General features: G+C 46.4%; 2 protein-coding genes across 3 annotated transcripts in view; one reads left to right on the top strand and one right to left on the bottom strand.

Moving 5' to 3' along the window:
• LOC142311254 (uncharacterized) overlaps positions 1-11,856 on the bottom strand; it is a 47,779-nt gene extending 35,923 nt beyond the window's left edge. For both annotated transcript variants that reach the window (XM_075349491.1, XM_075349492.1), the window contains exons 1-2: positions 11,724-11,856; positions 223-358 (exon numbers count right to left, since the gene is read on the bottom strand). In XM_075349491.1, coding sequence (XP_075205606.1) covers positions 223-330 — 108 coding nt within the window. In that variant the 5' untranslated portion in view covers positions 331-358; positions 11,724-11,856. The remainder of the gene's footprint in view (positions 1-222; positions 359-11,723) is intronic.
• Positions 11,857-14,445: 2,589 nt separating this feature from the next.
• LOC142312739 (uncharacterized) overlaps positions 14,446-16,042 on the top strand; it is an 88,947-nt gene continuing 87,350 nt past the window's right edge. Inside the window, exons 1-2 of the mRNA XM_075351727.1 lie at positions 14,446-14,615; positions 15,624-15,691. The gene's annotated coding sequence lies outside the window, so the exon portion shown is untranslated. The remainder of the gene's footprint in view (positions 14,616-15,623; positions 15,692-16,042) is intronic.

Here is a 16,042-nt window from a genome sequence, read left to right as displayed (position 1 = left end):
CCTGCAGATCAATACACCCACTGCTGAGAAACCCACGCAGCACTGCCGCTCATCGCAACACCTCCAAACGTGTCCTGTGAGCCTGTCTCCTTTGATCCCGCTCAACCAGCGCAAGCAAACCATATCTGTTTTGTAAGACGCACCTCCATTTTACGCCCAGTTTTGGGGGGAAAAAGTGCGTCTTACAATTTGAAAAATATGGTAATTCCTAGAAGACCTCACCTCTCCAGTCAGCAGGTAGATGATCTCCAGGGTCAGGTTTAGGATCTTATCTGTCATGTCTTCTCTGCTTTTGTACATCCCAGATAAGTCAGTCATAGAGCGAACCATTGTTTCATAGAAGATGCTCTTGAAGGAACTGCAACAGAAATTAAAATTATTCATAGACTCCAGTAAAAGGAATACATTGTAAAGGGGTTTTCCCAACTAACATTTAAGACATATCTACAGGATATGTATAAATTACTAATAGGTGATGTTCCTACTAGTGTGGACAAAAAGTGTCATTGGTGCTCAGCTTTCCCCATCATTCATATAAAAGTGAACGTGGAGTACTTTGTGCAGCCACCTGTTCATTTTAGACATGGTGGTAGCCTTCTCCTCACCAGCTGACTCACCAGTCTTCATTCAAGATGAGACCCTCCACTATCATGGCAGATCCTGTAGATATGCTATTTCTTGAGAGGGAACATCCCATTAAAGGAACTCTGTCACCAGGTTTTTGCTCCCCCATCTGAGAGCAGCTTAATGTAGAGACAGAGACCCCGATTCCAGCGATGTGTCACTTACTGAGCTATTTGCCGTAATTTTAATAAAATCAATGTCGTCTCTGCTGCAGATCTAGCAGTTAGGCCTAAGCCACACTGCATGTAAATCGGAGTGAGTGGAGTGCGATAAAACATCGCATTCCACTCGGACCAATATTAGTCTATGTGCCAGCACCCATGAGCGATTATTTTCTCAGCCCTAATCAGACAGAGAAAACAATCACATTATGCTGCAGATGTAATGCGAGTCTTGTTTCTCTCACACCCATTCAAGTCTATGGGGCGAGAGAAAAATCGCACTGCACTTGCATTACACTGGTATACTGCGAGTGCAGGGTGAGAATGGCAATAGCCGGCAACGGAGGAGAGAGGGAGATAAATCCCTCCCTCCCCTCCGCAGCGCCAGCCCGCGCCCCGCAGCTGAGGACCGATCGCATGATCTGACCTCAGTCGCAGTGACACTCGGCTCCTGCTGTGCTGTCAGCATGAGCAGAGTGTCATGCGAGGATCGTAGTAGATCCCCGTGTGGCCCTGGCCTTATACAGAGGAGCACATGAATATGCTGGACTACCTTCAACATACCAAGTAGTCCTGTAATGATAATCTACTGCTGATTAATCAGTGATTTTATCAAAACTACACTATGCAGCCCAGAAAGTGACACATCGCCCCTATGTTATGCTGCTCTATGATTAGGTGGCAAAAACCTGGTAAAAATTCCCTTTAAGCAGAAATCAATGACACTTAGGGTATGTTACCATGTTGCAGATTTGGGTGCAGATTTTCTGCACCAAAAACTGCATCTCTTAGCAAACAAAACGTTGGGAAAAAAATGGTGCATTTTTGCCAAGGTTTTGCAGTTTTTGATGCTTTTTTTTTTTTATACAATATGATAGGAAAACCGCCTGATAAAACGCCAAAATCTGCAAGGAAATAAAATCTCTAAGGCTACTTTCACACATCAGTTTTTTGCCATCAGGTTCAATCCGGAAAAAAACGGGTAAAACGGATCCAGTACCGCATCCGTTTTTTCCCCATAGACTTGCATTGTTACCGGATTGTACCGGATGGCTTTGCGTTGCATCCGTTTTTTTCCGGATGCGGCAAAATTAGTTAATGCGGCGGCCGGAGGCAACGTAGCTTGCAACGTTTTTTTGTCCGGCAAAAAAAACGCATCGCGCCGGATCCGGCGCGATACGGCGTGTTTTACAATAGAAGCCTATGGACGCCGGATCCGGCGTAATGCGGTAAAAAACGGATGCGGCCGCCGGATCCGTTTTTCTAAACTGAGCATGCTCCAATGTAATTAACAAAACGGATCCAGCCAAAAAACGGACGAAAAGGATGCAAAAACGGATGCAAACCGTATCCACCGGATCCGTTTTTTAACGGATCCGGCATAACGGATCCGTTAAAAAAACGGATCCGGTGGATACGGTTTTCACTTTTTTTTCAGGATCCGTTGGATCAGGAAAAAAAAGGACTGTGCCTGAATACAGAAAACTGATGTGTGAAAGTAGCCTAACATAGGCAAAGTAAGTCAGGATTCTCATAGACTTTGTTGCTGAGATGCGTTTTTTCCTTTGCAGATTGATTAAAATATGGAGGGGAAAAAAAACCCAAACCGCAGCGTGTGCACACAGCATTACTCATACTATGAGACATGAAATCATCATACATAATAAGCTGCCTGAAATGTTCAAATTTTGAGTAATTTAATTTTAGGAACGGGGAAAACAGAGACACTAAAGATGTGGCATGTGACAACCAGACATCGCACAGACGTTCCAGAAACTACCGTATTTTTCGGACTATAAGACGCACTTTTCTTTCCCCACATCTTGGGGCAAAGTGGGGGGTGCGTCTTATAGTCTGAATGTAGTGCTGTGGAGAATGAGGGTGCTGCGGTGGAGCGTGTCATCGGCGGTATGAGCAGGCTGTAGCAGCGCCTGCAGTGACCACGTGGACCCGCTCATTACATATGCATACATCCTCCACCCATCATCTCTCAGCGCTGAAGCCGGCGATGACAGGTGGGTGGGATGATGGGTGGGGGAGCCGGCCCGCGTGATCACCCCTGGCAACTACAGCCTAGAGTGATCATGTGTGGCTGTATTCACTGCCCCCCGCGTATCATTATCAGCGCGGGGGGGCAGTGAATAAGTACGGTATACTCACTGTTCCCTGCAGCATCGCGATGTCCTCCTGTCTGCCGTCTCGCTATGTGTAGAGAACGATGAACACAGCGATGTCATCATAGCTGTGCGCACAGCTCCACACACATCAGCGAGCGACAGACAGGAGGACATCGCGATGCTGCAGGGAACGGTGACCGGCTTACCACAGGACAGCGGCGCTGCTGCCGCCACTGACAGGAGGAGGAGTGATGCTGCTAGAGGGAGGAAAGGTTAGTATAAACGGTTTTTATTTTGTGTGCCACAGGATGCAGGCCATATACCAGGATGGGGTATATAGCAGGATGAGGGCATATAGCAGGATATGAGTATATAGCAGGATAGGAGTATATAGCAGGATGGGAGTATATAGCAGGATGGGAGTATATAGCAGGATGGGGGACATATATACAAGGATGGGGATCATATACAAGGCAGGAGGATCATTACCAGGATGGGGTACCTTAGTAGAGAATTTGGGGACATTACCCCCTTAACAGTGTCAGCAGCAGATCCTCACCCCATAAGTGTCATAACCACATTTTTTGCTTAAAATTTTATTTTCCTATTTTGCTCCTCTAAAACCAGGGTGCGTCTTATAGTCCGAAAAATGCGGTAGTTTTTTTTTTTTTTTTTTTCCAGAAATTGTCTTGATTCTGATTGTTTGTGTCACTCTGTGCACCAAATATTCACACTCCGCCACCGCTGCTAGGTTCTGCAGTCTTATTAAATTGCTAGGTAACAATGCAAGTAAATTCTGCATTCAGACAGGCAGATTCTTGGGGAAGGAGCATTCATACTAGCGCTCATTCTAGACTATTGGGCCATCTAAACAGGCTGGCAATCACCCAACAAATGAGCAAAGAGCGTGCTTGTTAGGTGTGATGCCTTTTAATCTGGTTTACAAATCACTGTTCTCAGCGTCCTATATATACAGGACATGTGCCGTCTGTAACATAATATTCGGTATATTCTAAGGGCTCATTCACACATAAGGTTTTCTCCTACGAGTGCTATCCGTGTTTTTCACGGCAAGCAGTTGTACCTATGGTTGTAAACTTGTATATGAGGTAGTTCATGTCCAATATTTTTGCTCTAAGTGGTCCATGCAAAATTGCGGAAACACGTCTGATATTGATCTGATTGACAGAGCAAAATCAGTAATGCAAGTTTACTAGTCCATGAAATGAATGCGCATCCCTTTATATACTGGTACAAGTGGATTTTTCCTCATTTCGTCCAAGAAGGACATTATACACATATTCCACTCTAATCCTGATGAAGGGCGAGTTACCTGAAACGTTGCTCTATTTCACTTTGTGGTGTGAATTTTTTACTTTGAGGGAAAAAAAAAAAATGTTTATTTTTGTGTCTATTCTTGGAGTGTTATTCTTTTATTCACTTAATTATTTTTTTTTACAGGTATTATTCTTTTCATATATGGTAAATAGATTGCCTTTCAGGCTGCTTTCACACATCCGGTTTTAGCAGTGCGGCTAAATCCGGCTCTAAAACCTATGCAAAGGATGTGGCGAAAAAAACGGATCCTTTGCAGAAGTTTTTACATGCGGCCCGTCTGTTTTTTGCCGGTTGCGGCACGCTACTGAGCATGCGCAGTGCAAAAAACTGCATGCGGCGGCCGGATGCGGTTTTTGCTGCATCGCGCTGCATCCGGCGTCCGTAGGCATGCATTGGAAAAAGCGCCGCATCGGCCAGATGCGGCGCGATATGTTTTTTTTTTGCCGGACAAAAAAAAAAGTGCCAGGCAATGTTCCATCCGGCCGCTGCATCGGCTAAATATGCCGGACGGAACGCAAGGCCATGTGGCACAATCTGGCGCTAATGCAAGTCTATGCGGGAAAAAACGCAACCGGCGGCAAAAAAAAAAAAACGGTTGTGTTTTTTCTGCAAAGAGCCGGATTGTGCCGCACAGCAAAAACCGAATGTGTGAAAGCAGCCTTAGGCTATGTGTCCACGGTAGAATGTACCTGCGGATTTTTCTGCCTGAAAATCCGCGACTTTCGCGGCAAATCCGCACCCGCGCAAAATCCGCAGCGTGGGCACATAGCCATAGTGAGTCTTTATCCTAATTTAGCAGTATGCTGAAAATTGCCCAGCAAACCAGATGGGAGAACACAAGACAGGATCCCAAATCAACATGTTTTTCTACAATTTTGCAAAATTGTGTGGTACGCATATGCTGGATGAAACGCAGCCTTTGAAAAAGCAAGACTTTTCCCCTGGGAGTCCAAAGGGAGCGTCAGCACAGAAAGATGGTACAGGCAGGGCCAAACATTTCAATAATCCACCTTACCTGCTTGCGTTCCCCTCTATCTCCACCCTCCCCTCTTTTACAGCTCTGGCTTAAAGCCTGAGAAGGCCAGAGATAGAAGGAAAAAAAAAGGTCTGTAAAGTGGTGTGGAATTAATAACGTATACAAGGCCCTGTGTGCACACTGCGTTTTTTGCTGCGGATTTGCCGCGTTTTTTTTCTGCAGAAAAGGTGCGTTTTTTGTTCATAACCTCTCGCAAGTCCTTCCCCAGCAAAACCTATGGAAAACCAAAATACTGTGTGCACACTGCGGTTTTTTTCCTATGGGTTTTACTGCAGAATTTCTGAAGCTTTTCTGCAGCAAAAAAGAATGTGTGCATGTCACTTCTTTTCCGCAGGTACCTGCGTTTTTGCCATAGATAATGGTAAAAAACCGCAGGGACCAACCCACGGCAAAACAGCAGGTGTGTTTTTACCGCGGTTTTTGCCGCGGGTGTGGAACTCTGCCAGAGGGTGTGCAATTTTCTAAAGAAAAGCAAATTTCCCAGTGCGTACAGGGCCTAAGTGAGTAAAATAACTAAAAACAAGCAGGAGGGAAGGTGCATTTAATTGATTAGCCCCATGATGATGCATAAGAGCATGTACTTGGTTTCAACAATCATTCTGTGTTGACAGAGTCCCTTTAAAAGCTCTCTGCAGCTTAGTGTCAATCAAGCGAACCAGGCACCACCATTATAAAATGTACAGAGCCTGTTACACAATAAACGGCTCTAAAAGCTCTAATCCCTTCAATATGCAGATCAGTGGAATCATTTCGCCACCAATCTGAAAATGAACCACTTTTAACAGGAATTAGTAATAAAAATAATATCTATTGTTGAAATTAAACTTATGTAAATATAAAGAAAAAAAAAACAACATTTTTGTAATTATTTTATTCTAATCCATGTGGCAAGGCTCATTAAAGGGTGGCTATTAACTTTTAGGATTGCTACTTTAAAGAGGAAGAGGACTTGAACACTGGTGCCACCTATTGGAAGAGGCAATTTGCATATTTAATGTCCTATGCATGGCCTATAATTCTCCTTACACTGTCATGCCACTCTACACAAAGAGAAATGTCACCCCATACGCTGCATGCTACAGTTTTATTGTCTTAAAGGTGCAGTTTACCTAATCTCAGAAAGCCTAGAAATGTTAAAAAAAAAAACGCTTGTAATGATGGTGCATTCTTTGGTGCGTTTTTGTCAAATCTGGTTTTGATGCGTTTTTTTTGTGAAAAATAAAGATGAACGGATGTGATACAAATGAGACAAACATGAGTGTGTGATTGGATTAAAATAGGTATCCAGTCTTGAGAATAGGTGATTATGGAGGTCATGATGTCCATATGCTATAATCTTAGAGTGTTATGACTGAGCATGAGGAGTTAACTTGGTGAAAACAACATACCAGTGAACATTGAGATGTCAGACAATAGCAAACAACCTTGCAAACAAACTTTGGGTTGTTATGTTAGTACCAGACAACCTTGAAGCACTGTGCTGACTTAACTTCGTGAAAAACAGCATATTGCGCAGCTGTGATGGAGGAGGATGTGAGAGCTGTGTATAAAAAAGGGGAACCCTGTTCAGCAAGTAAGGGACGTTCCAGAATTAGTGGACACACTTCTTTTGTGATGGTGATACCAAAGTATTTCCTTCTCGATGACCGTGGTCCCTCCGGTGGTGAAGTGATGCTATAATACTTTAGGTAATGTATCGATGCTTTATTTCTCTATATAATATGATTTACATTAATTGAATCAATAGAAAAAGGGTAATATTTTATCTGCCATTCCATAATTGTACAATATCCTGATGCAATCTTAATAAATTATTACATTATTGTTTTACCATAAAACTGTATTCAGTGTGCCTAATTTGTATATTAGTGAGCGCTACGTAAGTAAGGGCGTATCCGCCCTGTCACTTTGACGTGGTAAGACAGCGGACCAGACTGTAAAGTCCAACCCCCACGGGTTCAAAGGCACCCGAGTGCCGGGACGGAATTCTCAGGGAATTCCAGGTATTGATCTGGATCGAGCACTCGCGAAATAAAAAAAAGAAAGTAAAAATAAATTAAAAAAATAATAAAAGAGCGCGCTATACTTATCTCTCCGACATAGCTGTAATTTCTCCCGCTGCTGCTCATTCTTCTTCTGGGGCCACTTATTAAGCTCACGCATATTCACCACTTCCCCCGCCCACTGACGTCTGTGATTGGTTGCAGTCAGACAGCACTCCCAGCCTGTGTGATAGCCTGTCTGTCGCTTCCAATTACAGACTCGGTCTATAGTATACGTAAAAAAAAAAAAAAAAATTGGCCTAAGGTCCGCCGCAATTTCTTTAATTTATTTTTACTGTGCGATATAGACCCGCAGACTGAGTCTGTGATTGGAAGTGTCAGACAGGTTGTCACTCAGCGTGGGGGCGCATCTGACTGCAACCAATCACAGATGCCAGTGGGCAGGGGAAGCAGTGAATATGCATGAGCCTAAGAGCGGCCTGGGAAAAAGAATGAGAGGCTGTGAGAGCAGTGTGACAGCCGCACCGGTGACTTGGTAAGTATGAAGCGCTTGCTCCTACCCCTTTGTGCTGGATTCTAGTCCCCATAGACTACATGGGGACCGGCATCTGGCCAGATACCAGGGATCACCCCCCACTGATCCCAAGTCGGCGTGGGATTGATTTGCAAGTTCTCCCAACACTAGTGAGAAACGCAGGGACAAAACGCAAAAAGATAGAACATGTTGCAGTCTGTCAGCAGTTTGTGACAAATAAACTGCAGAAAAAAAAGCTGCAACGTGCACACAGCAAATCTGAATTCTCATAGACTTTGCTGGGAAGTTAAAAGTGGGAACTTTCTGACATCAAAACTGCAGCATGCACATGTAGCCTTAGGCTATGTGCGCACGCTGTGTTCTGGCTTGACAAATAAACTACAGCGTTTTGACAAGTGTAAACACTGCGCTTGACAAAAAAAAAATAAAAAATCATCCAAAACGCATGAATTTTGGATGCATTTTTGACAGTGCGTTCCCACTCGGCTCTACTACATCCCCATAGAGCATGGCTGGCTGCGAGACAGAGCCACGCGATTAGAATGAACTTGGATGAACTTCACCAGACTTCATTGTCGTCGCGCGGTTGTCTGTGTACCGCGGCCTGATTTGCGCTCACAGATGAAGGACTCACCCGTGACCTCAAATCCCGAGTGACTGAAGTGAGACACGCGATCAGCGGTGCCATCACTCAGGTTACCCGCGGCCAGCTAGAGTCCTCCACCCAAGACCGCAAATCACCTGAGTGGGGGGCACCGCTGATCGCGCAGCTCACTTCAGTCACTCGGGCGACTTGCTGTCACAGTTGGAGGATCCAGCGGTGGCCACGGGTAACGTCACCGCTGACTCACTTCAGTTGCTGCATGGAGCTCACAGAGAGCGGTCGTGGTCTGTGGCCGCTCGCTGTCAGCTTCCGAAATAGCAAAGCTGAAAGCATCGTGGGACCTCGTGTGGATTACGTGGATGGGTATGGGGATTAATAAAGTGGTGAAAGAGGGTGATTTTTTGTCTTTTATTCCAAATAAAGGATTTTTCTGGTGTATAGTACGTGTTTATTTTTTTTAACTTACAGGTTAATCGTGGGGGGGGGGGTTGTCTCAGACGCCTGCCATGATTTACCCAGGACTTAGTGGCAGCTATGGGCTGCCATTAACTCCCTATTACCCCGATTGCCACCGCACCAGGGCAATTCGGCATGAGCCGGGTAGAGTCCCGACACTGTCGCATCTAATGGAGGCGGCAATTCCGGGCAGCTGCTGGCTGATATTGTTAGGTTGGGGGGCTTCCCATAACGTGGGGCTCCCCATCCTGAGAATACCAGCCTTCAGCCGTGTGGCTTTACCTTGGCTGATATCAATTGAATTGGGGGGAATCACATGTCATTTTTTTCTTTTATTATTTATTTATTTTACTGCCCGATATAGACCCGCCCACCGGCGGCTGTGATTGGCTCAAGTGAGACAGCTGTCACTCAGCGTGGGGGCTAGTCTGAATGCAACCAATCATAGGCACCGGTGGGTGGGTGGGTGGGTGGGTGGGTGGGGGGGAAGCAGTGAATATGAGATGGAATAATAAGCGGCTGGCATTTTGAAAAGCTGGAGAAGCCGCCGGAGCAGTGTGATAGCCGTGCAGTGCCGGTGATCGGTGAGTATGGGAGAGAGAGAGAGTGAAAGACCTGTATGTCAAAAAAGTATGCAGAACCCAACAAAAATGCAGTGCAAGTGCACAGCTAAACATATTGGTTGCGTTTTGACACAACTCATTGATTTCAATGGTTGGAAAATGCAACCAAAAGGCACAAAACAAGCGACATGCTGCTTTTTTAAGCGCATCGATTTTGTCAAATATTTGGCATCCAAAACGCTGAGTTTAAAAAAAACAACGTGGGCATGGAATTTGCTGACCTCTCATAGACTTTGCTGGGGAAGCAGAACGCATGCATTTTAACAATGACACAGTGCAGTTGTAAATGCAGCCAAAATGCAGGAAAAAAATACAACGTGTGCACACAGCCTTAGAGCGATGTCACATTAAGCAACATCGCTGCTAAGGAACAACTTTTGTGATGTCGCTGTGTGTGACATCCAGCAACAACCTGGCCCCTGCTGTGAGGTCGTTGGTTGTTGCTGAATGTCCTGGGGCATTTTTTAGTTGTTGCTCTCCTGCTGTGAAGCACACATCGCTGTGTGTGACAGCGACAGAGCAACAACTAAATGTGCAGGCAGCAGGAGCCGGCTTCTGCGGACGCTGGTAACCACGGTAAACATCGGGTAACCAAGAAGCCCTTTCCTTGGTTACCCGATATTTACCTTCGTTACCAGCGTCCGCCGCTCTCAGCTGTCAGTGCCGGCTCCCTGCTCTTTGCACACGTAGCTGAAGTACACATCGGGTAATTAACCCGATGTGTACTGTGGCTAGGAGTGCAGGGAACAGGGAGCCGGCACTGGCAGTGTGAGAGCGGTGGACGCTGGTAATGAAGGTAAATATCGGGTAACCAAGGGAAGGGCTTCTTGGTTACCCGATGTTTACCGTGGTTACCAGCGTCTGCAGAAGCCGGCTCCTGCTGCCTGCACACGTAGCAGAGTACACATCGGGTAATTATCCCGATGTGTACTGTGGCTAGGTGTGCAGGGAGCCAGCGCTAAGCGGTGTGCGCTGGTAACCAAGGTAAATATCGGGTTGGTTAACCTATATTTACCTTAGTTACCAAGCGCAGCATCGCTTCCACGTGTCGCTGCTGGCTGCGGGCTGGTCACTGGTTGCTGGCGAGATCTGCCTGTGTGACAGCTCACCAGCAACCCGTGTAGCGACACTCCAGCGATCCCTGCCAGGTCAGGTTGCTGGTGGGATCGCTGGAGCGTCGCTTATTGGGACATCTCACCAGCGACCTAGCAACTTACCAGCGATCCCTATCAGGTTGTATCGTTGTTGGGATCGCTGGTAAGTTGTTTAGTGTGACTGGGCCTTTAGACCTCAGTCAGAGGCATATCATTTAGCCAAATCAGATCTCTTGCTTTGTATTGAGGAGGGACAACACCCTGAAACATATGGCCGCAAATAGATTCTTTTATCCTAAGTCATGTGGCAAGCCTCGATAAAGGGTACTGCCTTTTAGGATTGCTACTTCCAATAGACGGCATTTGATTTCCTGTCTGAGCAGAAAATTTGCATATCTTAAAATAAATATCCTAAAACCTTGTAATTTTTACTCTGGCTACTAAGATTAAAATTTGTCAGCTGCTTGCTGTTCTGAGATGTATTTTCAGTAGACTCATTATCATCACTGACATGATGATGACATAACACAGGATACCCTGATGACAGTAGCTGATGACCGCAGCACATCCCTCCCCTTCCCTATAGAAGTCTACTGCAATCCAGACTGTACATCTCTAAATGCAGCTAACGGAAGCTCAGGCTGATGGCACCTCGATCATATACAGACAATAATAAGGCGATACTTTACTCTACATCCCAAGTGATTCTATCAGGAATCCGCAGCAAAGTCCTCAATGGAAGTTTTGCTTTATAGCTCATCCTACGCCGGCAAAATCCACACTGACAATCTGCAGGATGAATTGACATGCTGAGAATGTAAAAGCTGCAGCGCGGGCCAATGACTCCAAATACATTGTGTGGATGATCGATGACGTGTCTATATCATCCACTGTGTGGTGCGGCGATAGCCAGCTACAGATCAGAGCCACTGCACGTCTGTCTCCCCGGTAGAAGCGCCGACCTCTGTCCCTCCTGAACTAATGGTGGCCCCGTAGACTGTGGGGATACAGCACATAAGCCCCAGGACACACGGCCCTGCTCTGCAGCTGCTCCAGCGCCTCCGGGCTCCAGGGCACAGAACACACTAGGCAAACACAACCATGTCAGCAGACTCCCAGCACCACTGCTCACCAGCCATGTCACCCGGAAGTAATGCAGCAAAAGGTCCTGTGAGGATGGCAACATCACGTGACACACCAGTGTGGGCGGAGCCAGACTCCAGACTGCGCTGCTGAGGAGATGCGTTTAGATACAGACTACATGAAAGCATCCTCATGAGGTAATAGAGATGTGTGCAGCGCATGCGCCTGGAAACAGCTGTACTGCATGTTTCTGACACACACGTACACACACACATATCCACACACACACATATCCACACACACACATCCACACACACACACACACGTCCACACACACACACGTCCACACACACACACACACACACGTCCACACACACGTCCACACACACACACACACACGTACACACACATCCACACACACACACACACGTCCACACACACACACGTCCACACACACACACACGTCCACACACACACACACGTCCACACACACACGTCCACACACACACACACACACACGTACACACACGTCCACACACACGTCCACACACACACACACGTCCACATACACACACACACACGTCCACACACACACACACACGTCCACACACACACGTCCACACACACACACGTCCACACACACACACACACACGTCCACACACACACACACGTCCACACACACACACACACGTCCACACACACACACACGTACACACACATCCACACACACACGTCCACACACACACACGTCCACACACACACACACGTCCACACACACACACGTCCACACACACACACACACGTCCACACACACACACACACACACACGTACACACACGTCCACACACACGTCCACACACACACACACAAGTCCACATACACACACACACACGTCCACACACACACACACACGTCCACACACACACGTCCACACACACACACGTCCACACACACATATCCACACACACGTCCACACACACACACACACGTCCACACACACACACACACACGTCCACACACACACACACACACGTACACACACATCCACACACACACACACACGTCCACACACACACACGTCCACACACACACACACGTCCACACACACACACACGTCCACACACACACGTCCACACACACACACACACACACGTACACACACGTCCACACACACGTCCACACACACACACACGTCCACATACACACACACACACACGTCCACACACACACACACACGTCCACACACACACGTCCACACACACACACACACGTCCACACACACACACACACACGTCCACACACACACACGTCCACACACACACACACACGTCCACACACACACACACGTACACACACATCCACACACACACGTCCACACACACACACACGTCCACACACACACACACGTCCACACACACACACGTCCACACACACACACACACGTCCACACACACACACACACACACACGTACACACACGTCCACACACACGTCCACACACACACACACAAGTCCACATACACACACACACACGTCCACACACACACACACACACACACACGTCCACACACACACGTCCACACACACACACGTCCACACACACATATCCACACACACGTCCACACACACACACACGTCCACACACACACACGTCCACACACACACACGTCCACACACACATGTCCACACACACATATCCACACACACGTCCACACACACACACGTCCACACACACACGTCCACATCCACACACACGTATCTGCCCATATGCTATTTACACACGCATGTGTCTGCCCCTCACGCTTTTTACACACACACTTCTGCCCGCACGCTTTTTACACACACACGTCTGCCCCGCACGCTTTTTACACACACACGTCTGCCCCGCACGCTTTTTACACACCCACGTGTCTGCCCCGCACTCTTCTTACACACGCATCCATTAGATGCGACAGTCCCAGCACTTTACCCGGCTCTTCCCGATTGCCCTGGTGCAGTGGCAATCAGTGTAATGAGGGAGTTAATGGCAGCCCACAGCAGCCACTAAGTCCTAGATTTGTGATGGCAGTCATCTATGAGACACCCCCATCACTAATCTGTAAGTGAAAGTTAATAAACAGAAACACCGAAAAAATCCTTTATTTGAAATAATAGACATAAACAAACCCTTCTTTCACCACTTTATTAACCCCAAAAACACCTCTGCAGGTCTGACGTAATCCACACAAGGTCCCACGACGCTTCCACCACTGCTACATCTGAAGCTCACAGTGAGTGCCATAGAACATGTTTGTCTGCGGTGAGCTCCAGTTAGCGACTGAATTGAGCCGTGACGTCAGCAGTCACTCAAGTTAGCCGCAGCCACAGTTGAGTCCTCCACTTGTGACCGCAAATCACTTGAGTGACGTCACTGCTGACCGCACGGCTCACTTCAGTTGCTGTTTGGAGCTCACAGCGGGCAGTCATGTTCTATGGCACTCGCTGTGAGCTTCAGATGCAGCATTTTTGCCACGGGTGCATTTTTTTGGGTCCAAAAACGTGCATCTTTGTAGTTACCACAAAGATGAAACACTGTCTCCTCCTTCTGACAAGTGCAACATAGAAAGTAAGAAAGCTCTCACTTCCTCCGTATCACAATTACTTCTGAAAGAGAGGATAGTCAAGCCGAACTGATTGGCTACAGGGATCACGTGACATAGTGTCTTGATCCCTGGGAGAAACGTACTTAGGAAACAAAGGGATTGATAAGGAGTAGTTCAAGTAGTGGACAAGTTTAGTCAATTTTTTTCCATTACCTATTTACAGATCACAGTCCCCCCAATGCCTCAACCTATTGATTTGCAGGTATAAGGCAGCAACAACTTGAAAAGGTCAATATTATATGACTACAAGCCGCAGTGTTTTGTCATTATGGAGAACCATAAAATCCTCACATTACCAGGTAAGAGGGGATCTTTTATGGATGTTAAGAAGACAGAAATTTGAAGATCACCTAAATAACCCATTTGTTGTGAATGTCAGTTATGCTTTTGCTGCTGTGAGGCTCCCTCTTGTGGCCAGGAATGGTTTGGACAGAGACCAGGTGTGTTGAGCAATGGGTGTTTCCATTGCTACTCTCTGCCTATTTAAACCTTGGTCTGCTAGCAGGCTGAGCCGGTTGCCATTTGCTCCTTGGTTTTCCAGCCTTCTCATCTTGCGCCAGACCACATCTACCCCAGATAAGTGCTTGGTTCTTTCTTATGTTGTTTTGTTCTTTTTGCTCTTACCTGGGTTTGTCATTTTCTGTGGTTATTGTCAGTTTATTTGCATGCAGGAATCTTCCCTCTCAGTTGCTTAGCTGGGAAGCTCCCTGCAGCTATGTTTGGAGTATGCTCCTATAAGTCCATGTGTTTGTTGCTTCTTGAATTTGTAATGGTTCCTATTCTCTGTTCATTGGTATGACAAGAGTGCCTGGTATAGGATGGAGTGCAGATCTAGTGATTTGAGGACTTTTTGTACTATCAGATATTTGGACTTTTGTAGGGTTTTTCTCTGGCCACCATCAGCCCCTTTCCTATCCTTTCCTATTTGGTCAATGGGGCCTCACCTTTGCTAAACCTATCATCTATCTTTGTATTGTGTTTTCCTATATCACCGCAGTCTTTGAATGTGGGGGGCTTGCTATACCTTTTGCGGTCTATTTCTGAGGCAGAGAGTTATTCATCTTTCCTTCCTTTAGGATAGCTAGTTCTCCAGCTGGGTTCGCGGTGCACAGGATGTTAGTTCACCCCTCGGCTACTTCTAGTGTTGATGGTTAGTAAGGGGATGGCGGCCAGATTAGTTGCCAATGCTCTTGTCACCTTTTTGCCAATGATTTATGGTGATCTTCCATGGTTCCGGATCATGACACCCATCATTTCATTATCACATATAAACAGAGTATTAATTCACTGCATGTGTATTTTTATAGATGGATCCAGTAAAAGAGGTTCACCAGAGAAATGTCCCAGTTCTTTCGATTGTCCACAGTATCATCAGGTAAGATCTCATCAATGCAATAGGATGCGTACATGAGCTGTAATATTCTGTTCATTGAATTAATAACATTATTATATTCCGGGGAAAAGAACACTAGAAAGTCTCCTTGGGGGAGGGATCTGGGAGTTTCGGATATGGTGACACGTGATGCACACGGTGTAATTTGTCACGCTGCTTAGGTGTGCATATAAAAGCATTTGCTTCAATAGTTTTTATTTCCTTTACAAACCAACATGTCATGTATGAAGGTGTGCTGTGAAGGGGATTTTGCATATAACTATACTGGGTAACGTTTGAGAAAGATATGTAGGACATGCTAAAGGGGACAAAAAAAATTGTGCATGTAGTGTG

Source organism: Anomaloglossus baeobatrachus, chromosome 5, assembly GCF_048569485.1.
Source record: "Anomaloglossus baeobatrachus isolate aAnoBae1 chromosome 5, aAnoBae1.hap1, whole genome shotgun sequence".
NCBI lineage: Eukaryota > Metazoa > Chordata > Amphibia > Anura > Aromobatidae > Anomaloglossus > Anomaloglossus baeobatrachus.
Note: the sequence above shows the minus strand (reverse complement) of the source record. Positions and strands in the feature narration are given on the sequence as shown.